Raw genomic sequence first — 25,594 nt, 5'->3', positions numbered from 1 at the left:
CGGGGGGCCGGACCAAGAGTAGATGAATGATGTGTATGTGTCATCCATAGTAAGTATAGTAATATTCCCCCATAGTAAGCATAGTAATTCATCCCCCATATAGTAATTCATCTCCCATAGTAATTCATCTCCCATAGTAATTCATCTCCCATAGTAATTCATCTCCCATAGTAATTCATCCCCCATAGTAATTAATCCCCCATATAGTAATTCATCCCCCATAGTAATTCATGCCCCATAGTAATTCATCCCCCATAGTAATTCATCCCCCATAGTAATTCATCCCCCATAGTAATTCATCCCCCATATAGTAATTCGTCCCCCCTATAGTAATTCGTCCCCCCTATAGTAATTCGTCCCCCATATTAATTCATCCCCCATATTAAGTCCCCAAGTCCCCCCTGTGTCAATTCACTTACCTTTGCTCCGCACGTTCCTCTCGCCGTGTTCCCGCGCCGTTCCGGTGTAGCATGAAAATCTGTCTCCTATGAGGATCTGTCCCCCTCGACGTATCTGCGCATGTGCCAGTTTCAGGCATTAGCAGCCGATCGGCGATCTCCGGCACATGCGTAGATACGTCGAGGGGGACAGATCATCCTGACAGTATCACGCTCCGCGGGCCGGATTAAAAGGTCCGCCGGGCCGTAGTTTGCCCATTGCTGTTCTAATGATTGGTCTATTTGTGAGCCGAGGCCACATGTTACGGATGAAATTGCAATTTTTCCCACGGCACACCAGACAATATCTCACGGCACACTAGTGTGCCGCGGCACAGTGGTTGAAAAACGCTGGAGTAGGTTATATGGTGTGTCTGAAAGAAATACGTGTGTGTGTGTGTGTGTGTGTGTGTGTGTGTGTGTACACCCCTCACATTTTTGTAAATATTTTATTATATCTTTTCATGTGACAACACTGAACAAATGACACTTTGCTGCAATGTAAAGTAGTGAGTGTAGAGCTTGTATAACCGTGTAAATTTGCTGTCCTCAACATAACTCAACACACAGCCATTAATGTCTAAACCGCTGGCAACAAAAGTGAGTCCACCCCTAAGTGAAAATGTCCAAATTGGGCCCAAAGTTTCAATATTTTGTATGACTGTGACAATCGCGGTATCAGACCCCAGCCCTTCTCACCAAACTCGTGACTGAAGGACTAGCCAATCTAAAACCGCGCTGTCACGTTGCTAACAATGCCACACCCAGCTGCACCCTGCACAAAGATTTTCCAGCTAATGGACCACAACGTGTGTGTCGGCAGCCTGGGAACGATTGTTACTGGGTCAGGTTAATTACGCAATTAACCCTTCACACTGCCACCACCTCCTTTTTGTACAGAGAAAGAGGAAACTCGCTAGCGCTTTTCAGAGGTAGGGATTCTTAGTTCGCAATAAAGAGCTTTAGAAACAGTTCAACACTTTCAGAAAGTAAGATTATTACTAAAAAGCTCAAAAGGGTGCAATAAAAATATTTACATAAAAAGATGTAGCGTACGCACACGCACACACATGCTGGGATGGTTTAAGGAGATATTTTCTGCTCTCCTGTTGATCTCAGCTAGGGGATGTAATATCTCAAACGATTTGTATTAAAGTGAGCCATCCAAATATGTGCTCCATGTTTAAGTCTTTCATAATCCAAGATATGTAATCATAGGGGAAAAGTGGATTTTTAAATGTAAGTCTGGTTTACGACTAAATGGAATGTCTTTGAAACTTAGTGACGGCTTGGTTTATGGCTTTACAATCCCTTCTCCAGCAAGAGTCTCACAGACATAGGGGCACCGCTAATTGGGGTTTATAGCAATGTCGCCCTCCCAATGAGTTTGCTGCCTGTGATCTCTCTCATCGTTCAGACCACATGTCACTCAACAGAGAGGGAGGGGGGATATCGGAGGAATCTGATTTGGGAGAAAGAGATACAAGATGGAGGGGTTTGGAGCAAAATGCATGACCACGTCCATCTCTGTGTGCATGATTGCTACAATGACCACCATTATTTTTCCAGCACTGGCTTAACCCTCTTGGGCATGGAGTTCACTAGAGCTTCACAAGTTGCCACTGGTGACCTCTTCCACTCCTCCATGGCGACATCACAGAGCTTGTGGACGTTGGACACCTTGTGCTCCTCCACCTTCCGTTAGAGGATGCCCCACAGATGCTCAGTAGGGTTTAGGTCTGCAGACATGCTTGGCCAGTTCATCATCTTTACCCTCAGCTTCTTTAGCAAGGCAGTTGTCTTGGAGGTGTGTTTGGAGTTATGTTGGAATACTGCCCTGCGGCCCAGTCTCTGAAGGGAGTTGATCATGCACTCATGCAGCCCCAGACCATGACACTCCCACAACCCTGCTTGACTGTAGGTAAGACACACTTGTGTTTGTACTCCTCAACTGGTTGCCACCACACACGCTTGACACCATCTGAACCAAATAGGTTTATCTTGGTCTCATCAGACCACAGGACATGGTTCCAGTAATCCATATCCTTAGTCTGCTTGTCTTCAGTAAACTGTTTGCGGGCTTTCTTGTGCATCATCTGTAGAAGAGGCTTCCTTCTGGGACAACAGCCGTGCAGACCAATTTGATGCAGTGTACGGCGTATGGTCTGAGCACTGACAGGCTGAACCCCCACCCCTTCAACATCTGCAGCAATGCTGGCAGCACTCATACGTCTATTTCCCAAAGACAACTTCTGGATTTGACGCTGAGCGCGTGCACTCAACCTCTTTGGTTGACCATGGTAAGGCCTGTTCTGAGTGGAACCTGACCTGTTAAACTGCTGTATGTTCTTGGCCACTGTGATGCAGCTCAGTTTCAGGGTCTTTGCAATCATCTTATAGCCTAGGCCATCTTTATGTGAAGCAACAATTCTTTTTTTCAGATCCTCAGAGAGTTCTTTGCCATGAGGTGCCATGTTGAACTTCCAGTGACCAGTATGAGAGAGTGAGAGTGATAACACCAAATTTAACACCCCTGCTCCCCATTCACACTCGAGACCTTGTAACACTAACGAGTCACATGACATCGGGGAGGGAAAACGGCTAATTGGGCCCAGTTTGGATATTTTTACTTAGGGGTGTACTCACTTTTGTTGACTGCGGTTTAGACATTAATTGCTGTGTGTTCAGTTATTTTGAGGGAACAGCAAATTCAAACTGTTATGCAAGCTGTACACTCACCACTTTATATTGTAGCAAAGTGTAATTTCTTCAGTATTGTCGCATGAAAAGATATAATAAAATATTTACAAAAATGTGAGGGGTGTACTCGCGTCTGTGAGATACTGTGTGTGTGCACAAACATTCATTTTTTTTTTTTTTTGCTTTCTTCCCTGGTTTGGTAGCCCAAGTGGAATAATGGCTCATGAGAGAAAATTATCTCGAGATCTTGTCCACAGCAGTAAGAAGGATCAGGAGTTTAAGTCCATTTTTCAACACATCCAGTCCGCACAGCCCCAGCGCAGTCCATCTGAGCTGTTTGCACAACATATTGTGACCATTGTCCATCATGTTAGAGGTAAGTTTTGTATTTATTGAGAAAGTTATGGTGAATAGTATAGCTGGCAATAAAGCCAATATGGCTTCAATCTGCCAAGTATTTTTAGATTTCAGCGCTGTCACCCTTTGAATGACCATTACGCAGCCATACAACACTTTACCCGAACTAAATTTTTACTTTTTTTTTTTTTTTGACAGAGCTTTCTTTTGGGTGGTATTTATTTACACCTGGTTATTTCCCTTTTTTCCCTTTTATAAGCTAAAAAATACCGAAAATTTTGAAAGAAAATTCAAATTTTTACATATTGTGACAGAGCAATGTTGCGCTAACATATTGATGACACTATGATTGCTTATAACAGTGATCACTGTTATAAGCAATCATTTTTAGGAATGACATCGAATCATTCATAGCCATTTATTAAGTACAGTTGCTATGGCTGTGCTTGACAGATGCACTGTGGCCCTGTCTGTACCATGCACCAATCGCAGAGATCGTAATAATAGTACACAATGAATGCCCCCAAAAGGTCTTGTCACGTGTTCAGTCCCTGCTATGCATTTTGACGTGCAGTGTCCTTTTTTTCATTGTATGTAATTTTAGAAAGAAAAACACTCCTGTCAAATTAAGATTCAAACCCCAAAATTAAAAGTAACTTATTTGAAAGCCACTACAAATTTAGAACCCCTGCTTACTTTTTCAAAACGTCAGGACCAGTTGTGTACTGGCAAAATTTTTCCTACTGCAGGTCAAGAAATTTTAAAAAAAATAAAATTACTGAGTTGGAAAAAGGATCTCCCCCCATTCACCCCCCTCCTAAAAATTACTTTTAAACTCAATTAGGTGTAGCAATCGCATTCTCAATGGTACACAAAGCCATTTGACTTTCAACTGTGATCAGCTGTGGTCATTATGATTAGCCCAGCGTGAAAAGCGCTTTCCTAGAGCATTTCAGTCCCTGGTAGTGCAACTGTAGCAAACAATCAAATATGGTTGGTAAAGCACTGTCAAAAGATCTCAGGGATTAAGTTGTGGACAGGCACAAGTCAGGAGATGGATACAAAAAAATTTCAAAGGCTTAATCAATCAATTTATCAATAAAAGCACAGTGAAGTTTTTTTAAGAAGTGGAAAATATTTGGTGCAACATAGACCCTCCTTGGATCGGGGCATAGCTCTAAACTGAATACCAGGAGGAAACTGATCAGAGACGCTACAGCAACTCTGAAGCAGTTGCAGGAATTTGACAGAGTGGTCATTGTATGCATGTGACAATAATATCTCACACTTTTCACAAATGTGGCTTGTATGGGAGGGTTGCAAGAAAAAAATCCACTCCTCAGGAAAGGCCACATGCAGTCACAACTGAGATTTGCCAAAACGCACCTTGAAGATTCTGAGGCCACATGGAAAAAGATGTTATGGTCAGATGAGACTAAAATCGAATGAGTTGGCCTCAACACTAAATGATAAATCCAATTCAGCTCACCATCCAAACACCATCCTACAGTAAAGCATGGAGGTGGTAGTATCCTGTTATCCTGTGTTTCTCTGCAGCAGGGACTGGAGCACCGGTCAGGATAGAAGGAAAAATGGGGCAAAATACCATCAAATTCCTAAAATCTGCTGCTAAAAAGTTGTCGCTGGAAAGCAGGTTTACCTTCCAGCATGACAATGACCCAAAGCACACAGCAAAAATGACCACATAATGGCTGAAGGAGAAAAGGGTGAATGTCCTTGCATGGCCTAGCCAGAGCCCAAAAGTAAAACCCATTGAAAATCTGTGAAGTGACTTGGACTACAGTCCACAAATTGTCCCCAACAAATTTAACTGAACTTGAGCAGTTCTGCAAAGTAGCGTGGGCAAATATTGTGATGTTTAAATGTGCAAAGTTAGTAGAGACATATCCCAACAGTCTAAAGTACTTAAAGCAAAAGGTGGTTCAACAAAAAGGGGCAATTCTTTTTTCCAACTCAGGAAAATTTTTTTAAAAATTCAAAAACAGAATCACTGACATGTTGATGTTGATCTTTTACTTGGATGTTATAGTTGCAAATAGTAAGAGTAAATATAGTTGGCTAAAGCTAAAACAATCACATTTTGTTGCTTTGCAGCCTGAAATGAAGACAGACCGTTTTCAAGGGGTGATTCCTTCCTATACCTTTCTATTCAGGTTCATGATTGGTGTGGCATAGCACCCATAGGCTAGGTTCACGCGTGTGGGTGTGGTAGTGCGTGTAAATTTCATCCAGCCATTCCCACCTTCTGCACATCCCGGCGCTCCAGTGACTTCTGGAGGGGAAGAGAAGAGAGCAGTGACTGATAGTCACCACTCTCTGCTCAGTAAAGACTGAGAACTGAGCAATTAGCGGTCTTTGATCACTTTGTTTTCAGTCTTCAAAACAGTGGAAGACTGATGCTGCCTCCCCCTAGGTCAGTGTGATTGTTTTTATGACAAGCCACAAAATATGGTGCAATTTCTATGTGGCCACATTTTGAAAAAAAATTTTCATGCAGGAAATGGAATGGACTACTGTTCCTGCTTAAATATGGCTTGCATATATATAAAAACAAATTAAACACAACACATCATTAGGTTGGTGTGACTACCATTTGACTTCAAACCAGCATAAGTTGTTCTAAGTAAACACAGTTGTGCACACAATTTTTGAAGGAACTCAGCAGTTCTCCAAGATATTTGGAACAACCTAACTGCAGATCTTCTGTGGATGTAGGCTGCCACAGATCCTTCTATCTCTTAATGTAATCCCAGACAGACTCCATGATGTTGAGATCACGGTTCTGTGGGGAGCAAACCATCACTTCCAGGACTCCTTGTTCTACTTTGCACTGAAGACCATTTTTAATGACATTGGCTGTGTTTTGGGTCCGTTGTCCTGCTGCAGAATAAATTTAGGGCCAGTCGCATGCCTCCCTGATTGTATGGCATGAGTTCCTTCAAAAACTGTGTGTACCTAGATGAATTGATGCTGGTTTGAAGGCGGTCACACCAAATATTGATTTGATTTGGATTTCTCTTCTGTTCACTTACTTTCCATGTTGTTAAATGATAAAAAAAGACTCGACACTTCTATTTCTGAAAGCATTCTTAATTTACAGCATTTTCACACCTGCCTAAAACTTTTGCAGTGTGTGTGTATACACACACTCTTTGATATGTTTTATTGCAAAGTAATGCTTTTATCTTCCCAGAACATCATTTTGGTCCAACAACGGTGACATTGAGTGAGCGTTTCTCAAGCTACCTAAAGAAAACAAAGGAGCAGGAGCCTTCAAAATCTCGAAAGAGTCCAGAAATTCACAGGTGCTTGTCATTGTCCTTTCCTGCTCATTCCCTAAAGAAGGGGAACTTAGTCTCACATCACTTCATGTTTGACTCGCACTACATGGACATCTAAGAATGCTTGGTGATGGCTCCACGAATGAATAGTGTGACCGCATTGTGCTTTCTGCAATAATTATATAAAAAAACAACGTGGTAGAAATTGGAATCGTTATTCTTCTTCAGTGCAGCTGTTCTATTAAGTGGGCTGCAAACAGCTTTGCAATTTTAGCATCTTATTTCAATGATCTGAAATGAACTGCTAATATGATTTTCTCAATGGACTGAAACAAACCATTAATCTGAATGGGACAATATTCTATAATCAATATGTTGAAAACACATCTGTGATTCCAAAAGCATTTTTATCATCTGCGAAGTCATTCTTTGGAGCCAAGAGATAATTGGCTGGGCAACTTTCTTTCAGACTGCGCCATAGCCACCAATGTGTCTATATTGTGCACTTTGCTTGTATGTTTCGTGAAATGCTACTTTGTGTTTGCTTTCATTTCTGATGCAGTATTTAATGTCTTCTGCAGGAGAATTGACATTTCTCCCAGTGCTTTTAGAAAACATGGATTTATGCAGGAGGAGACAAAACACACAAAAGAAGGCAGCCACAAGGTGAGGAAGTGCTCTAGTAACAAACTGGCTTTGTTGAATAAAAGATCTAAGTAGGTGTTTTCTATCTATAAGACATGCTTCTCCCTTGCTGTCTACTTAAGTTTGTGTTTTTCTTTTAAGGATGTGAAATATTTCTAAAAAAAAAAAAACTGCAAAAATGTTAAATTTTTAATAAAACAAAATCTATAAATCAACAACCTTTATGAAGTGGTTTAGGATATGGTAAAAAATGAGATCACTCCAGTCTATTGTGATTGAACTTGAAAAAAAGAGGAAATTTGGATCCAAAATCTTCAATGATGAGCAAAGTGACCCTAATGTATTTTTGGGTTCTGCTTGTAAGTATCTTACTCTATTGTATACAAGACTCGCTGTGTTCATAAAAGCCAATTGCATGTCTTGGAAGATGGGAATTCTTCTGTGTTTTAGTTGTTCTGCTTTGGTAAACATTGCTAAGAATTAGTTGGTATGGACACCAAATATACCTAGAGAATGCTTACTGCAGTTCACTATTCATCTAAAACATCTTTAAAGTTGAGGTTTTCATCTTAATGATTACACTTCTATGTTTACTGGTTCCAAAATATTTATATTGCTTTTCTGATTTTAGCTATGTAAGCACCATAGTGGTACTTAGCAGGCTGTGGTCTTATAATGAAGGCAACTAGCACCTGTGCATACAAATGGGTAACTCCCCCAGCACCTCTGGATACCAAAATCCCAGGCTACTGAAACATGCAAACATCAGCATCTCACTTTGGTTTCGAGCTAGCCAGCCCCTTTACTGGAGTTTCCTAATGGTCTGAAGACTGCTCCCATTGTGATAGACTGCTAGAGACATTATAGGAGGAGGACAGGTCTCAACACTGCTAGGCCAGCAATTCAGGGCACCTGGGAATCTGTAGAAATCATGTGAATTTGTGTACTGTCATTTATAGATGTCTGCATTGTAATGCTGCAGCCTGCTTAGTACCTAATACGGGTCTGATTGTTTGTTTTATTTTTGTTTCACTTTTTAGAAAGGATAAAATGTGTAGTTGCAGATTAGTAGCCTTAAAGTGACCCTGTCACCAACTTAAAAATCCCACTCTCACTTCTTGTGCATCATAGCCTTCTTTTCTGAGAATATCTTAACTATTCTCTATGCTGACCTAGCATCTCCACCCTTCCCCCTACCTTCCTAACCTTTTATGTAGTTTTTATGTAGCTGTTGGGAAAGGAGCAAAGTTGAATACAATGGAGCAGGGATAAGCAAAGTTTGTCCCTCCAGCTGTTGTGGAACTTCATATCTCATGAGGCATTGCAAGACCCACTACAAGCTTGAATCCCAAAGCAGAGTCATGATGGGACTTGTTCTGCAACAACTGGGGGAACGAAATTTACCTACCCCTGCTAGAGAGAGTCACTTGAGTGATGGTTCAGAGTCTGCTGGAGCCACTGACATCACATCCAAGATAGTGGTGCTCAGCAGTAGTCTCTAGATTTTTTATTTTTTTTGGATGTATACATAAATGAAAATAACATGCATAACTACATTAAACCCACATATCTTATGGGAAGATTTGTTAAAACAAATGGCTGTCAACAGGGATGTCTTTAATCAGATTTGTTGTACAATGCATTACCCACTGCAGCAACAATAAGAACTGTATTTACATGCAGTTATATTTTAACATTCTGTAACCTGAAATAACCAAAAAGGACATTCCCTAAAAAGTTTGCTTTCCTTTAGGTCAGTAGGAAGAATAGGTAATAGTCATATGATTAGTCCCATTGAAAGTGACTTTGAATCTTGGGGTTAATTGCAAAGCTTAAAATTGTTTTTTAATATCACATCTTTTATAGCCCAGAAACAACCGTTGTGCCATTTGATGATCCTGTGATATTTTGATATGATCTTTAGTGGTGTATAGAAACTGACTACTTGCTTACTTTCAAGTGGTTCTATTCACTATAATAGAGCAACAATATTGAAATGTATAGCAGATTTTTGTAATATAAGACTCGACCTACTTATTTGACACAAGAATTTCAACCATTTTTGTTTTTAGTTTTCATTATCGTTTGTTGTAGATAAGTAGCCTAGCGAGTCTTCTGCAGAACGCAAATCAGTTTACCACTTTATAGTAATTTACATATAGTTACAAATTAAGTTTGCTATTATTGATTTTAGGAAGTTATGTTTGGGGTGAACTGCGTATTTATGATGGCAGCATATTTATTTAGTTGCAAAATAAATTGAAGAAATACTTGTTTCATTGTGCATTAATTTCAGAAGTTGGCACCCAGCGTAATTAACAATTCAGTGTGTATTTATGTATGTTAAAAAAATAAGTAAATATACATTGGTGTAGTTTAGTTTCTTTGGGTACAGTCTCATTTTGCTTCCTTGGAAATCCAGGGGGAAGGCAAATACAGAGAGGAGCCTTCTGATCTGCGGCAGGATATTGAGCGCCGCAAAAAACATAAGGACAAGCGTGACCATTCCAGGGACTCTGGAGATTCTCGAGATTCCAGTCGATCCAGAGAGAGGTCACCTGAAAAACCAGAGAAGACAAGGAAGTCCTCAAAAAAACACAAGTATGTGAGACTAAAAGTTGGTTATTTTCAGAACTTCTGCTTACTTTGCTTTTAATGGTGGGCTGCCACCATCTCAGAGGATGGTGTTGACATGCTGCAATGTATGTGATGTGCGTTTCCTTAGGACCTTGGGTTGCTGTTGTAAACGTACAAATGCATGGTGTGTTGGTATAAAAGCAGCTCCTCTGAATGGATAGATGTAAATTGACCCTTATACTTGGCAACGTCCCAGAATAATTTAGTTGCTAGAACAATTTTTTTGTGCATTAGTAAATTAATAAAAGGTATAACAAAAATGTTTAGCTTTTTCAGTGAATTGAGCATTTACACCAAGATATCAACATGTAATAAATGGCATTGGTGTTTTATATGTTGCAGAAGTGTCTTAGGAACCAATTTTAGTGTAATTGATTGTAATCGTGTTATTATGAAATCTCTCAGGTGCATGGGTGTTTATGGTATGGAAAGTAATTTCAGTGAATTATCCTATCCTAACTACTTCGTGCCTAGGGGTAAAACAAATCTTAACGCCTAAGCACAATTTTGCAACTTTGACGTGTGTTAGCAAAATTGTACATATCACAACTACTTTGTGCATCCAGGTGGATTATACCTTATTTTTTTTCAGGACAAATTGTGCTTTCATTTGTTGGTAAATGGTAAGGATATATCCAGGTTTTTTTTTCTATTACCAAAGGAAAACTGGCCCAAAATAGTGAAAAAAAAAAAAAAAAAACCTATAATAATGTCTCCTGTTCCTGGCGATCGCAGTGATACCACGTGTGTGTATGTTAATTGTTGTACCCATAGTACAACCCAGAAACAATAAAGCACAATTTGCGCTTTGTTTGTTTTTTTTTTTTTATCCCACCACTAACTGATACTAATTTGAAAATGTAAAAAAAAAACAACCCTGACACCCCCCCCCCCCCCCCCCAAGAAAAAAATACTGACCTTGACCCAAACACTAACACTGACACAGACCTAGATCTAGAACTAGGTATTTTTGTTTATTTTTCTTATTTAATTATTTCACACACTTGGTATTTTTTTCTTTCTGAAAGCACAGATACACAATGCATCTCTCTCCTCCATTCAGAAAGAGAAAACAAGGGGGGTAGGCTTCACAGTGACTGCTCACTTTGATAGCCAATCAGAGGCTATCACAGTGATCAGGTGACCTGGATTGGGAGTTCCGGGTCCTGATAATTAAAACGGGACCTGGGGCTCTCAGTGACACACCGGTGTTTGTGCTGGGAGCGCACTATGCGGCATGCTCCCAGCAGAAATACAGGCACTCAACCTCATGGCCCCACGGAACAAAGCCCAGTTCTATGAGGCTGCTAATTTGCGTGCAGTCGCTGTCAAGGGGTTAAGATACACAACACTTCTTCCCCCCCAGGGTTTCAGTGCTGTTCTGAGCCAGCAACCTGGTTTAACCACTTGCCAATTGTGCTATAGCCGAATGACGGCTACAGTTGTCCAGTTCTGGGAGGGTGTCATATGACGTCCACCCGGAACGCGCCCTCCTGCGTGCCCCCAACGTCCTACGGACACAGCTGATCACGTGATGTGGTAAAAGGCCAATCACAGTGGCCTTTTACCAAGTGATCAGCTGTGTCCAATGACACAGCAGATCACCGAGTAAACGCAGTTGCTGGTTATCGGGTGCACTTTTCTCACGCTGTCACAGCGTGAGGAAAGTACTGTCGATAACCGGCAATTGTCCGAAAACAGATCGGCACTGATCATCAGGGCACTGATGATCAGTACCGAGCACTGCCACCCACCTGTGCCCATCAGTGCTGCCTCATCAATGCACATCAGTGAAGGAGAAAAATGACCCGTTTGCAAAATTTTATAATAGAAACAAACTTTTTTTTTTTCCAAATTTTTCTCCGTTTTTGTTTATAGCGCAAAAAATAAAACACCCAGTGGTGTTTACATACCACCAAAAGAAAGCTCTATTTATGTGAAAAAATATTAAAAATTTCATATGGGTACAGTGTTGCATGACTGCAATTGTCATTCAAAGTGCGACAGCGCTGAAAGTTGGCCTAGGCAGGAATGGGGTATAAGTGCCCGGTAGGCAAGTGGTTAAAAAGTATTAACAGACAGGTGCTGTAACAGAGTAGAAGAGAAAGTTGATTTTTTTTTTTCTTCCTGTTATTTAATTTTAGCAGGAATGTTCTACAGTGTACAAAAACTGTGTGTGCCCTAGAATATTGCTACTGTTAATTTGGGGCGTCTATGGTCACCACATGTTGACTACTTTTAAATTTATGCTGTAAATACACTGTATTTGTATGTACTTTGTGTATATCTGTTGATTGAACAATATAGGATGTATCTACGTGCATGATTCTTATTTAATGGAAATTATTTCCCTATGCCACGTGTATGGGTGTAACAGGATTGGCAGTGTCTCTGAAAACCATGAGTGAAAAGGTATTGAACACTTGTGGAAAATCTATAAATATTTGTTTCATGGACATCTAGTGGTATTTTTTTTTTTTCCTCAACAGGAAGCACAGGAAAGTGCGGGAGCGTTCTCGTTCTTCCTCTTCTTCCTCACGTTCCTCCCATTCCATGCGAGCACCACCGGCAACAGAAGAATTCCCTGCTGAAAGCGAGGATAAAGAGGAGAGCTCTGCACGTTTAGGAAACAAGGATTTCCAAGGAGCCAGTGATAGAGGACGAGCAAGGGGAACCTTTGTAAGCTGTTAATTTCATCCAGAGTAGTGGAATGATAAGACTGCACTGGAAAGTGAAGAATATTGTTTAAATATAATGGCTCTTAATTTGTTTGTAGTTGGTATTCTGAAAAAAATTTCAATAGCATTTCTAACTAAACCAAGCTTCAAATCAAGTAAAGCTGGTGTATACATATATTGAAATCTGTCTGGTTCAGCAGGAACCACCCAAATTTTGGTACCTTTTAGCCCTGTCTGTTCAACAGAAGCCGATTTGTATTCGCCACTGTTAGAATACAATAGTTTTAACAGCAACAGTCAACAGCTGGAACAAAAAAATGAGTCCTGTGGGTCGCTGGGATTCTAAATATTCCATATCCAGATCTGAACTCATCAGTTGAGTTTGTTATAGAAATGAGTAACGTTGTTTGTGTTATTACTGGAACGTAAGGACCCGTTCACACATGAGGTTTGGGAGGTGACAAAAGCTTCAATCCATATGTGGATTGCTGTTCAGAGAGCACTGCTAGTTTGAACGAGCTGTTAACCAGCAAGGTGCTGTTCTAGAGGTGCTGGGAAATGGCAATTAAGCTCTTCTAATATTGATGCCTGGTAAATACCAGACACCTTATGAGGATGTGGGTTAAAAGGAATAAAAAAAAATACCCACGTAGCAAGAAAAACAATAGAGCCTTCCTAAAACAAAATGTGTTTGCACGTCTCAATTTCCTTACAGATTTTTCGCCATTTCATACAAACCATTAATTTTGTGTTTTTTTTGGCCAAGTGCACATCCACAACCACTGCTTTGCAGTACTCATGCAGCGTAATGGTATAGAACCTTTTATGCCAAAGTGCTTAGAGCTGTCTTGGGCTAGTTTAGTCATCATTGCATTATATGGAAACCTAGGCTTTTGCGGAGTAGGGCTTGTGGACCAGCACGACAGTACAAGCAGACACTGTATGGCCAGGTGCACTAAAAGGAATAAAAAAGCCCCCACTTATTGTGAAACATAGTAAAGCCTAACTAAAACAGATGTATTTGCAGTGCTCAGTCAAAGATCCAAAAAACAAGGGCTTTATTGGTCCATTATAGGATAGTAGGTGCAAATCCTTTATTTAGCGCACCTAACCATAACATATTGTGTTGTCCCATTGCGTTGAGCTTTCAAAATACAGTCCCAATTTAAAAAAGTTAGGCTGCTGTGTAAAATCTACATAAAAACAGAATTTAATGATGATGCAAAAATGTTGGAACAGGGTCATGTTTACCACAGTGTAGCATCCCCTTTTCTAATTCCACTCTGTAAACGTTTGGAGAACTGAGGAGACCGGTCGCTGGAGTTTTGGGAGAGGAATGTTGTCCCTTTTTTGTCTGATATAGAATTCTAAATGCTCAGCAGTCCTGGGTTTTCCTTGTATTGTCCGTTTCAAGATTCATCATATATTTTCAACTGATATTTTCAGGCCAGTTAAGCACCCGGATTCTTCTACTACAAAGCCATGTTGTTGTCATTGAGGTAATATGCAGTTTAGCATTGTCCTGCTGAAATATGCAAGTTCTTTCCTGAAAGACATCATCTGGATGGGAGCTTCTTTAAAATCTGGATATATTTTTCACTATTAATGGTGCCTTTCCAGATTTTAGGATTTTAGGGCAAGCTGCCCATTCCATATGCACAAATGCACCCCCATACCATCAGAGATGCAAGAATTTGAACTGAGCACTGATACCATGCTGGAAGTCCCCTTTCTTTAGTTTGGAGGATGTGGCACCCATGGTTACCAAAAATGTAAAATTTTGATTAGTCTAACTACAGAACAGTTTTCCACTTTGCAAAAGACCATTTTAAATGAGTTTTGGCCTATAAAAGATGGCTGTGTTTCTGGATCATGTTCAGATATGGCTTCTTCTTAGCCTGATAAAGCTTTAACCTACATTTTTGGATGGCACAGTGAACTAGCTTGAAACGGCTGTATGTAGTTTGAAGTTATTGGCTTTATAATAGGCTGGATCTATACTATAAAACCACAGTTCTGACTGTACAGTTGGCCACATCAACGAATGATTTGAAAGGCCCTATGCACTATCCTAAAATCCTATCCTAAAATATTGAATTTAGTCCTTATTTTTTGGATCGGTGACCAAAGCAAGACTTTGCAGGTACTTTCTAGTTTAAGAAGGCTCTGTGTTTCAGTAGTTTTAGAAAATTACATTTGACGTAAATTATAGAGTAGTTTGTGTAGTGGGTATTTTTCATTTTAGCAAAGGTGTTCTTTAAGAATTGCAGCAGAACATGTCTACAGAGATGCAGATGTTTTCTATGTGAATTTAAATTTGGAATGTGTCCCCACAGCAATACAGGACCAGAGGGACAAGACCTTGGGGCAGAGGTGCATTTCCAGGAAATAACAACAACAACAATAATGATTTCCAGAAACGAAGCAACCGGGAAGAGGAATGGGATCCAGAGTATACACCCAAAAGCAAAAAGTATTACCTGGTAAGTATACTTCCATTAGTTTTGATAGTTGAATTAGTGCACTTTTTAGCCGCTAGATTATTATACATTCAAGACCTATCCCCGGTACCTGTGCCTGGGAACAGAGAGCAGTGTGACAGAAGCCATTTATTTCTATTCAGTTTGTCATCTTTTCTCTTACTTGACCATTGCTGCCTGCAAGATGGTCCTTTTATTTGACATCTTTACCTAAACTGTCACGTTAGACTATAGAGAAAAACATTTTTTTTCTTTAGTAGCTTGTACATGGTCTTTCCAACTTCATTCAGATTCAGCACTCTAATCAGTTCTGTGCTCATTATGAAAGTAGAATTGGAAAGTTTCAAAGTGTTGCAAAATATAACAATTTTTTTTTGAAGAGGGCTATTTTTTTAATAGAGGTTAATTTTGCACATGTTAAACAGCTTAGGATAAAAGATCATGTTCCCATTTTGCGTGTTATAGCAGCATGTTCATTTTCAGGTGCGGTGGTAAACAAAAGACCAGTGCATTATGTGGAGGCGCCCATACATTACAGTGACAATCAGTATCCCGACACCGTCTTGATCCATTCTCATCTCTCTGCAGCATGATGACCGGGAAGGGGAAAACGAGGACAAATGGGTGAATCGTGGGAGAGGCCGTGCCAGTTTCCCTCGAGGAAGGGGCAGGTTCTTATTTCGAAAGCCCGGCACCAGCCCCAAGTGGGCCCATGACAAGTTCAGCGGGGAGGAGGGAGAAATAGAGGAAGACGAGAGTGGAGCAGAAAAGGATGAGAAAGGCAGCTTGCAAATGGATTAGCCAGATTTCAGATTCTAACATTGGACTCTTTCCTACAACCCTTTACATAGGATATTGTGATCTGCTGATATTTTTCCACTTAATCAAATAGTTCTCTATTGACAGATACTTGATTTTATATTTTTCACTCATTTGATTTGTATTTTTTTTTTTATTCATATGTTTGTTAATTTTGGTGAATAATATAAATTTAAGGGGATACTGTAGGTCTGGACCTTGACACATTTCCACTTCCCACCCAGTGTATGCATACATTTTGATCTTTTATTAAACCTAAATCTGATATTTGTGTGTAACTTCAACATACCATCCACAAAGCAATGTCATGTATCATTTTGTTATATTTGAATTCCTGTAAAGAATTCGTTTTCTTTTTTTTATTACCTGTACCTGTTTTAAGCTTGCTTAATACATAGTTAACACAGTTATGGTACCCTTTTTAGAGAAATATTTTGAGGCTTTTCCTTAAAAACGTTGAAATAAACGTTTATGGGTACAAACAATTGTGTGTGTTTTTTGTCAGAAAGTTTTCAATTTTACATAACGAGTTACTTTGTCACTTAAAAATGGGTACAAAATACACGGTTTTACTTTCATTTGTACTTTTGGCATGTACAATGATCACAATTTCAGAAAACTACAAAAAACACTAACCTACCCTTGTCAAACACACAGTGTATTTCCACTTTTACAGTCACATTTGAGAAAAACCCATTATGTTTATGTTCACATTCACACAGCATACCTAAAAATGTTAAAAAAACAAAACGAACAAAAAAACCCTAACTTTTCTCTGTGAGGCCACTGGCAACAACAGACGCTAAGTTTCCCCTCATTAACATACCATTGTACGTTAGAAGCCCAGTTTCTAGATCTTTATCCCTTTGTTAGGACAGAACAAGTTAAAGGTAAGCAGCAATTTTTGTTTATACTTGTTATATTTCTCATTCACATAGCATAACTTAAAGTAAAATGTGTTACTCCAGTTTGACTGCAAAAGTGGAAATGCCCTTTTAGGTAGACGTAAACCCTAAATTACATTTAGCGCAGTGCCATTTGATACATTGTAAGCAAAGCTCTGATCCGGAGATTGAACCACCATCATTATATTAAATTGGTTCACAGCTTAACTTGCATAAAACAGAATAGAGTGAAACCGCCTTTTTTCCCCTAACAATTTTCAAGCTAGAACAAAAATTCTCAGCTCCCACAGCGAAAAGTGAAGGCAGGGGAATCTCATAAACATATATGAAATATACTGGTAACATCTGTGAACTTAGAAAAATGTCCTGCCCACAGTTTGTATAAGTGCTAAGCTTTCGAGCCTGCACAGTAATTAACCACTTGTCCACTGTCCAATAGCAGAAGTACTGCTACAGGGTGGTAGGGCTGTGCAAAATAATGTACATATATGTGATTTGCATTTCCGGTAGGGGGCGCTCGCGTGCAGCTATTGGCAGCTAGGGAAGTCAATTACCAGGTCCCCGCCAGTGATTCCCGGCTGGCACTCCGGCGATCATCTGTGAAAGCTAATTTACAACAAAGGTGCTACAAGTTTTTGTTTTATTTTTTTTCTATAAGCACACAGCTTGGCTTTGTCTTTTTTGGGATCTTTAATAGTTACATTAGAATCAGCTAGAAAGGTTAGATAGGGCTTGTCTTCAGACAAAGTGTATAGACAATTAAATTTATTTACACATTTCTAAGTATTGAAGCTAAGCTTTAGCGTGGCAGCTATACAACTAGCATTTTCAGAAGGTCAGCAATAACAATCTCAGTTTTATGGCATATTTCCTTTATGAAATCTTCTAGGAAAGGTGTACACATACTTTAGATGTTTCTACACACCAGAGCTAAGCCTTGATCCCAAATGTGTAAAGAAGATCTTGATTCCAGATTTTGAATCACTGACAAAAATGTGACTGACAGCTTGAGCAATTTTGCAAAGAAGAATGGGCAAAAATGTCACACTCTAGATGTGCAAAGCTGGTAGAGACATACCCAAAAAGGCTTGCAGCTGTAATTGCAGCAAAAGGTGATTCTACAAAGTATTGACTCAGGGGGGCCGAATACAAATGCATGACACACTTTTCAGATATTTATTTGTAAAAAATTTTGAAAACCATTTATCATTTTCCTTCCATTTCACAATTATGTGCTACTTTGTGTTGGTCTATCACAGGGGTCTGCAACCTTTAAGACATAAAGAGCCACTTGGACCCGTTTCCGAGAGGGAAATAAAGACTGGGAGCCGCAAAACCATTGCAACATTTAAAACAAATCGGACACTGCATATATTGCGAAAAGCGCTCTGGTCATGAAGGGGGTTTAAGGGCCCAGTAAGCAAAGGGTTAACCAGGGCCACAGTGTATCGTCATAATCACAATCATAGCCTTAGGTCAGTGGTGGGCAACCTTTTTTTTCAACTGAGCCAAATCTCGCCAAAACCACGATTGAAATTTATTTTGAGAGAAACATTTTTAAAACTGAAAATACATCCCCCATATAGTAATTCATCCCCCATATAGTAATTCATCCCCCCATAGTAATTCATCCCCCCTATAGCAATTCATCCCCCCTATAGCAATTCATCCCCCCTATAGTAATTCATCCCCCCTATAGTAATTCATCTCCCCCATAGTAATTCATCTCCCCCATAGTAATTCATCTCCCCCATAGTAATTCATCTCCCCCATAGTAATTCATCCCCCATAGTAATTCATCCCCCATAGTAATTCATCCCCCATATAGTAATTAATTCATCCCCCATATAGTAATTAATTCATCCCCCATAGTAATTCATCCCCCCTATAGTAATTCATTCCCCCTGTGTCAATTCACTTACCTTTGCTCCGCGCGTTCCTCTAGCTGTGTTCCCGCGCCGTTCCGGTCTTCAGGGCGGACTGTGAGAGGAGAGGAGTTCGTCACGCTGCCCCGCCTACATCCTGACAGCCAATGTTTGGAGGAGGGAGGGGAGCGGGCGCCCGGCACATAGAAGAGCTGCATTAAAAGAGCCGCGGCTTGCCGACCCTATTGCCTGTCACCTGGTGGGCAGTGTGCTCCGGAGCCGCAGGAAAAGTGAAAAAGAGCCGCGGGTTGCCGACACCCGGTCTATCACATAAAATCCCAATAAAATACATTTACCTTTTTGGTTGTAACATGACAAAATGTGAAAAATTTCAAGGGGTATGAATACTTTTTCAAGACCCTGTACAGAAGTATAACATGCAGTAAAAATTAATTATGAAAAATTTGCTGTAAATATAGAATCTACACTAATCAAGCAAGGTGCTGATTAGGGAAAAGCAGACTACATAGATGTTTTACTAATCTAAACATCAAGGAAGATCTTTAACTGTAGTTTTAGCTGAACCAGACGAATTTCAATCCATCTATGGTCAGCTTTAGACGTAATACAGTCAATGCAACCACATGCTCATGACGTTTGTTATAACACTGACTGCTTAGGGATAAAGCAGACCTCTGTTGAAATAAATAGTAACGTTTACATGAGATTCCAAAGAATTCTTGCAATGCAAAGTTTTGGAGGCATTTTTGTTTCTCAGCTAAACTGGCATTTTATTGTAGCACAGCTTCTGTAAGGATCAAATGTGCTTGCTTTTGCAGAATTACATAAATAGTATACTGTATTTTTCGCTCCATAAGACGCACCTAGGTTTTAGAGGAGAAAACCAAGAAAAAAAATTCTGAACCAATGGACTGCAGACATAGTACAGGAGATGACCAGAGACTGCGGACAATACAGGGGATGACCAGAGACTGCAGACAGTACAGGGGATGACCAAGAGACTGTGGCCCTTTAGAGAGGGAAGGGGAATTTGAGAGGTACCCGCTCCCACTTCCGCGGAGTTGTCCTCCCTTTACTATGGGCACCTGCCTGTGACAGCTGGGTTCCCACTGCGCATGCGCGAGAAGCGCTGCACATTGTGAATGGCCCGGCGTCTTTTGGGACCTGTCGTGTCCCAGAAGACGCTGGACCATTCACAAAGCACAGCGCTTCATGCGCAGTGGGCACCCGCCTGTCACAGATGCCGGGGCGGGAAGAACCTGGCGTGGGAAGACTTCGCAGTGCTGGACCGAGGAACAGGTAAGGTCCTGCATCAGAGAACAGCTGAGCGGTCGGCCTGGTATTCTGACATGGTGGCGGTGGACATACCGGACCGACTGCTTTATATTCGCTCCATAAGATGCACTGCCATCTTCCCCCCTTTTAACAGCGTGAAAAAAAAAATCATAAGATGGAATGTACAATTTATGCACTAGTTTTATTTTTGATTTTTGTGTGAAGTGCTATCACCAGAAGAAAGCTTGTTAAATCCCCCTGGGGTCCATATGTACGTAGCACTTGTTCCTATTAAAATCTGAGCAGTGAAAATATGGACTTTCCTGGGATGAGGGACGTTGATTACAGCCAGCACTGAGCCCAGCCCCCTTGTTTACTCTACAGCACTGTCTCCTCATCTCTCTTGTTCAGTACACAGTCTAGACCTACCGCCTGGTATCCAGGACCCAGAGAGAGTTGAAACAGTCAGCTTGAGTTGTGAATGATTGCATATGGAGAAGCGCACTTTCATTCACAGAATTACAAGTTGACAACAATGCATACACCAGCTGCTATCTTTGTTTAAGACCGCCTAATTTAGTACCTGGCTTTTCAGCTTGTGGGTGTGGCTATCTGTCACCCCTATATGAATTTAAATTGTGACAGATACTATGTGCACAGGATTCCCTGGGGAGCTTAACACTTTTTTTTTTTTTTTGTCTGGCGCCATAATATAACACAGCGCAAATAATAATACAAAAAAAAAAAAAAATTCTAATGAGTCCAAGAAAAATCCCAAATAAAGTCCAGTGTCCGAAAAAAAAGTGAAGGAAAAAATCTTTTTCATACATGTTCCAGTGTGCTCATATCATCAGTGGTGAATCATTTCCCCCACACTCACCAGATAAAGTGGATTCTCAAGCTGATAAGAATCAAAACCGGCTTAGAGGTGGGGTGTAGTCTCCTCAGATATCTTTCCCTTTTCGATTCCTTAATGAATCTCCCTCCAAAAATGATTCCACATAAGGCGATAAAAAAAAAATATAAAAGAAAATACCAATTGTGTGATACTGTATGAGGCTCAGAAAAAATATTAAATGACCATCATTACACTCACATTGGGTAGATTTACAGTTGTGGCCAAAATTATTCAACCCCCACTGAAATTGAGTGTTTTGGCCAGTTTGACATTGCTTTTGATCATTCAGTCATCTTGCTTACATTTACATTAAAGAGGCACTTGTAGGTCAGACAAATATAACATAACAGTTATAATGAAATAACCACAAATGTCTTTTCTGTGCTCACAGCATTATCAGTTTTATTCAACCCCCAAGTGACATTCAATCTTAGTACTTAGTACAGCATCCTTTTACAGTTATAACAGCTTTTAAACGTGAAGCATAGCTTGACACAAGTGTCTTGCAGCGATCTACGGGTATCTTCGCCCATTCTTCATGGGCAAAGGCCTCCAGTTCAGTCACATTCTTAGGCTTGCGCACTGCAACTGCTTTCTTTAAGTCCCACCAGAGGTTCTCAATCGGATTTAAGTCTGGTGACTGCGATGGCCACTCCAAAATGTTCCAGCCTTTCCTCTGCAACCATGCTCTAGTGGACTTGGAGGTATGCTTGGGATCATTGTCCTGTTGAAAGGTCCAACGTCTCCCAAGCCTCAGGTGTGTGACGGACTGCATCACGTTTCCATCCAATATCTCCTGGTACTGAAGAGAATTCATGGTACCTTGCACACGCTGAAGCTTCCCTGTACCTGCAGAAGCAAAACAGCCCCAAAGCATGATTGACCCTCCACCATGCTTCACAGTAGGCAAGGTGTTCTTTTCATCATAGGCCTTGTTCTTCCTCCTCCAAACATAGCGTTGATCCATGGGCCCAAACAGTTCTAATTTTGTTTCATCAGTCCACAGAACACTATCCCACAACTTTTGTGGTTTGTCCACATGGCTTTTGGCATACTGCAGTCGACTCTTCTTATTCTTTGGAGACAGCAAGGGGGTACGCCTGGGAGTTCTGGCACGGAGGCCTTCATTACGCAGTGTGCGTCTTATTGTCTGGGCTGAAACTTCTGTACCCACATCTGACAAATCTTTTCTCAGTTCCTCAGCAGTCACACGGGGACTTCTCTCCACTCTACGCTTCAGGTAGCGCACAGCAGTCGAAGTCAGCATCTTCTTTCTGCCACGACCAGGTAGCGTTTCAACAGTGCCCTTTGCCTTGAATTTGCGAATGATGCTTCCTAAGGTGTCTCTTGGTATGTTTAACATCTTTGCAATCTTCTAATAGCCATTGCCCTTCCTGTGAAGAGAAATCACCTCTTCTCTTGTCTTCCTGGACCATTCTCTTGCCTTCACCATGTTTGTAACCACACCAGTAAATGTCTAGAAGGAGCTGAGTATCACAGTCATTTTAAAGCTGCCTAATTGGTGCTTATTATGCTTGATTGCTGCTCGGTGACATCCACAGGTGTTTTCAATACCTGATGGAAAGCACCTGTATGAACCTCTGTTCTTCAGAGTGGTAGTCTTTAAGGGGTTGAATAATTGTGGCAATGAAGAAACCACATAAGAACCATTTACTACTGTATTACATAAACAATTGATGTCATTTTAGTTGCATTTGGGTAGTTACAACGTCCTTGTAGGATTTGATTCTGAATACAATTCCAAATGTACACTATAGTCCCTAAACCCCTTTACAGCATTGGGGGTTGAATAATTTTGGCCACAACTGTATAACCAGCTTACATAGACATGAAAACCTCCCAAACAACCGATGGTGAGCCCTCCTTTACTTCCTCCAAACTCTTACTCATGGATTGATGGATGAGGGTGATTAAATGAATTTATAACCAACTTAGACATGAGGGCCTCCCAAACCGCCGCTAGTGTTTCCTCCAAACTCTCGCTCATGGATGGATGGATGAAAATGCAAAAGAAAGGATAGCCAAATAGCGTAATACTGCGTAAGAAAACTTTTTAATATTATGGTGATGCCCCTAATGCACTCACATTTTAAAAATGAATAACACGCCTTTTGAATGGATGAGAACTTAGGCAGGCTAAAACAGCCCCTCTGACATTTTCAGTAAAGTAGACATAATTATCCAGCATTGGCAGAGATGAACTGGCAGTAGTGGGGAAATTAGATTGTCATTCCGACACTAAAGATGGCCGCGGAACGCCACTTCAGTGTGCGTTCCACTCACCGGATATGATGTCACACGTTCAAGATCAGAGCCAGAAGTTATGTCAACACGTTTTGCCCCTCATAGGTTTAGTGTGGGAATGACAATCTAATTTCCCTGGCGAATATGAGGGAAATGTTTCACCACTGTTGATGTGAGCATGCTGGAATATTTATGAAATAGTTTCTTCCTTCACTTTTTTATAACTTTTTTTGGGACACTGGACTTTATTTGGGATTTTTCTTGGACTTGCATATTATTTATTTTTAATTGCATTATTATTTGCGCTGTTATATTATGAGTTATAGTTCTTATAATAACTTTTATGTGAAGGTGATTTCTTAGTTCAACATTTTCTCTGGCTCTTGAAAGTGTTTAAGAATTTTGTCACTAAAAACTTCTCTATACAACTGAATAAAGATAATAAATGCTTAAAAAGCAGAAATTATCTTCTAAAAATGTTTACAATACTTTCTGTATAGTTTTCACAGTTTATTACCTTTTTAACTTTCCAAACACCCAAAAGCCCTCATTGATGGAAATTACCTGCAGCAGGGCTGTTGAGATTTCTGAAAAATCTTCTTGTCCAGGAACTAAATCGGTGCCCCAATCTACTTGTCCCTCTTGACAATCTACTTTTCCTGATAATTGTTTTTTTTTATAACCAAAACCATATTTAAATCTGCTTTAACCTCCATATTTAAATCTGCTTTAACCTCCTTAGCGGTATTCCCGAGTGTAGCTCGGGGTAAAATTTGAGTACCAAGAGCGGTAACCCCGAGCTACACTCGGGCTTACCATGTGGCGTTGCTCAGGGAGTCCCTGCAGCACTTACCTTGTCCTTCGCTCCCACAATGTGTCCCCTGCAGCGTCCCCGGCTATCTCCTCTGGCGGATGCCGGCATCCAGCTTCCGTGCTCTGGTCCCTGTGACGTCGGGACGTACGGGCGCCGGAACCGGCGGCAAATTTGACATTTTTAAAAAATGTCTTTTTTTCTTAAAATGATTATTACGTAGTAAAACATTGCTGTGTCAATGCATTTCACATACATTTTGTCCCTAGTGCTTTGTCCTGTGCCCTGCCTGCATTTTGACTGTTCTTTCCGCCTGGAAACTTAGAAAAGTCCATGGCGTCCAAAAAGCATCCCTTTACGTCAAAAGCGGTTTTAGACCAGCTAGAGAACAGCGATAATAAATCAGAACCACTTGCAGAATTGAGTGATGATTCGTGGGGAAATGCGTCATCAGACACTGAAAACGATTTTGCGACTTTGCTCAGCGATGTGTGAATTTGCCTCTGTATTTCAAATTTCAGTGTTTTTGGTTTGATTATATTATTGAATTAAATTTATTAATATTATAATATTTTTGATTATTAAATTATAATTTATGATTTTGTGTTTCAAATTTTATCCTACCCGGGATGTTTACTAGACTCTTGTTCGTACAGATTTCAGTGAGTTATTCCTAAAAATTACAGCCTACAACAAAAAACTACATATTTCCCTGCAAAAAAATGGTACCACTTTCAGCACAAAAAATCGGAAATAATCAGACCGCCGAGGAGGTTAAGTATGTTTGGGGCTTTTAAAAACAAAAGGGCCTCGATCACCAGGAAATCTGTCAACGAGGACCCATAAGTGACATCACATGACTCCCGAGTCAGGACAAGAAGGGAAGGGGAACAAGGTATGTGTCCGCTCTTCTCCCTCCCCTATACCTGCCGGCACCTACTGAGCTAGTCCCAATCGGCGCCTGGGAGACATAGCAAGCAGGAGGGGCATTGGCTGGTTCCATAGTGGGTTGACTACCACTACTCCACCTGACAGATTAGCCCTGCTGTTTGCCTGCACAGGACTAAAGGTACAAAAAAAGGAAAAACTACCTGCCCGGCGCCTGGAACTAAATGTCCTGGACGTCAGCCGATATGAATTTAGCATTCCTGTGCAGGAAAGCTTAGAAGAAAGTGGTGCATCCATGCGCTGTGCAGTATTGTTTGCATAAATGATTTGTATGGAAGAATCATTGAAACGGTGGCCTTGCTCTGTAATCTCATCCCAGATGTTCTTCAATTTAAGTATGCAAATCACAAAATATATTGTTGGCCTCTAGTGGCACTGGAAATTTTATGTGGGTAGATAGAAGTCTGTATATTGATGTATTGCCAACTAACTAATATGACCCACAGTCGCACCCTCTTCCCCCGCCACCTATCCCTCTTTCTTCACTAGAAATAAATTTAGCCAATAAGAACATCAAAATCGACTACTTCAAGAAACAATGAATTGGGATT

At 40.5% G+C, this 25,594-nt stretch overlaps 1 protein-coding gene across 5 annotated transcripts in view; it reads left to right on the top strand.

The window, feature by feature from the left end:
• Positions 1-16,540, top strand: part of THRAP3 (thyroid hormone receptor associated protein 3) — a 75,159-nt gene extending 58,619 nt beyond the window's left edge. For 4 of the 5 annotated variants that reach the window (XM_089689637.1, XM_089689638.1, XM_089689639.1 and 1 more), the window contains 7 exons: positions 3,341-3,513; positions 6,709-6,820; positions 7,378-7,462; positions 9,864-10,042; positions 12,568-12,757; positions 15,093-15,239; positions 15,825-16,540. In XM_089689637.1, the coding sequence (XP_089545763.1) occupies positions 3,341-3,513; positions 6,709-6,820; positions 7,378-7,462; positions 9,864-10,042; positions 12,568-12,757; positions 15,093-15,239; positions 15,825-16,037 (1,099 nt within the window). In that variant the 3' untranslated portion in view covers positions 16,038-16,540. Of the gene's footprint in view, positions 1-3,340; positions 3,514-6,708; positions 6,821-7,377; positions 7,463-9,863; positions 10,043-12,567; positions 12,758-15,092; positions 15,240-15,719 lie in introns of all 5 variants that reach the window. The other variant, XM_089689641.1, reaches the window with a different exon arrangement.
• Positions 16,541-25,594: the final 9,054 nt, after the last annotated feature.

This window comes from Staurois parvus, unplaced genomic scaffold, assembly GCF_062004578.1.
Source record: "Staurois parvus isolate SC_StPar_1 unplaced genomic scaffold, SC_StPar_1.0 ptg000488l, whole genome shotgun sequence".
Taxonomy (NCBI): Eukaryota; Metazoa; Chordata; class Amphibia; order Anura; family Ranidae; genus Staurois; species Staurois parvus.
This window is presented reverse-complemented; position numbering and strand designations above follow the sequence as displayed.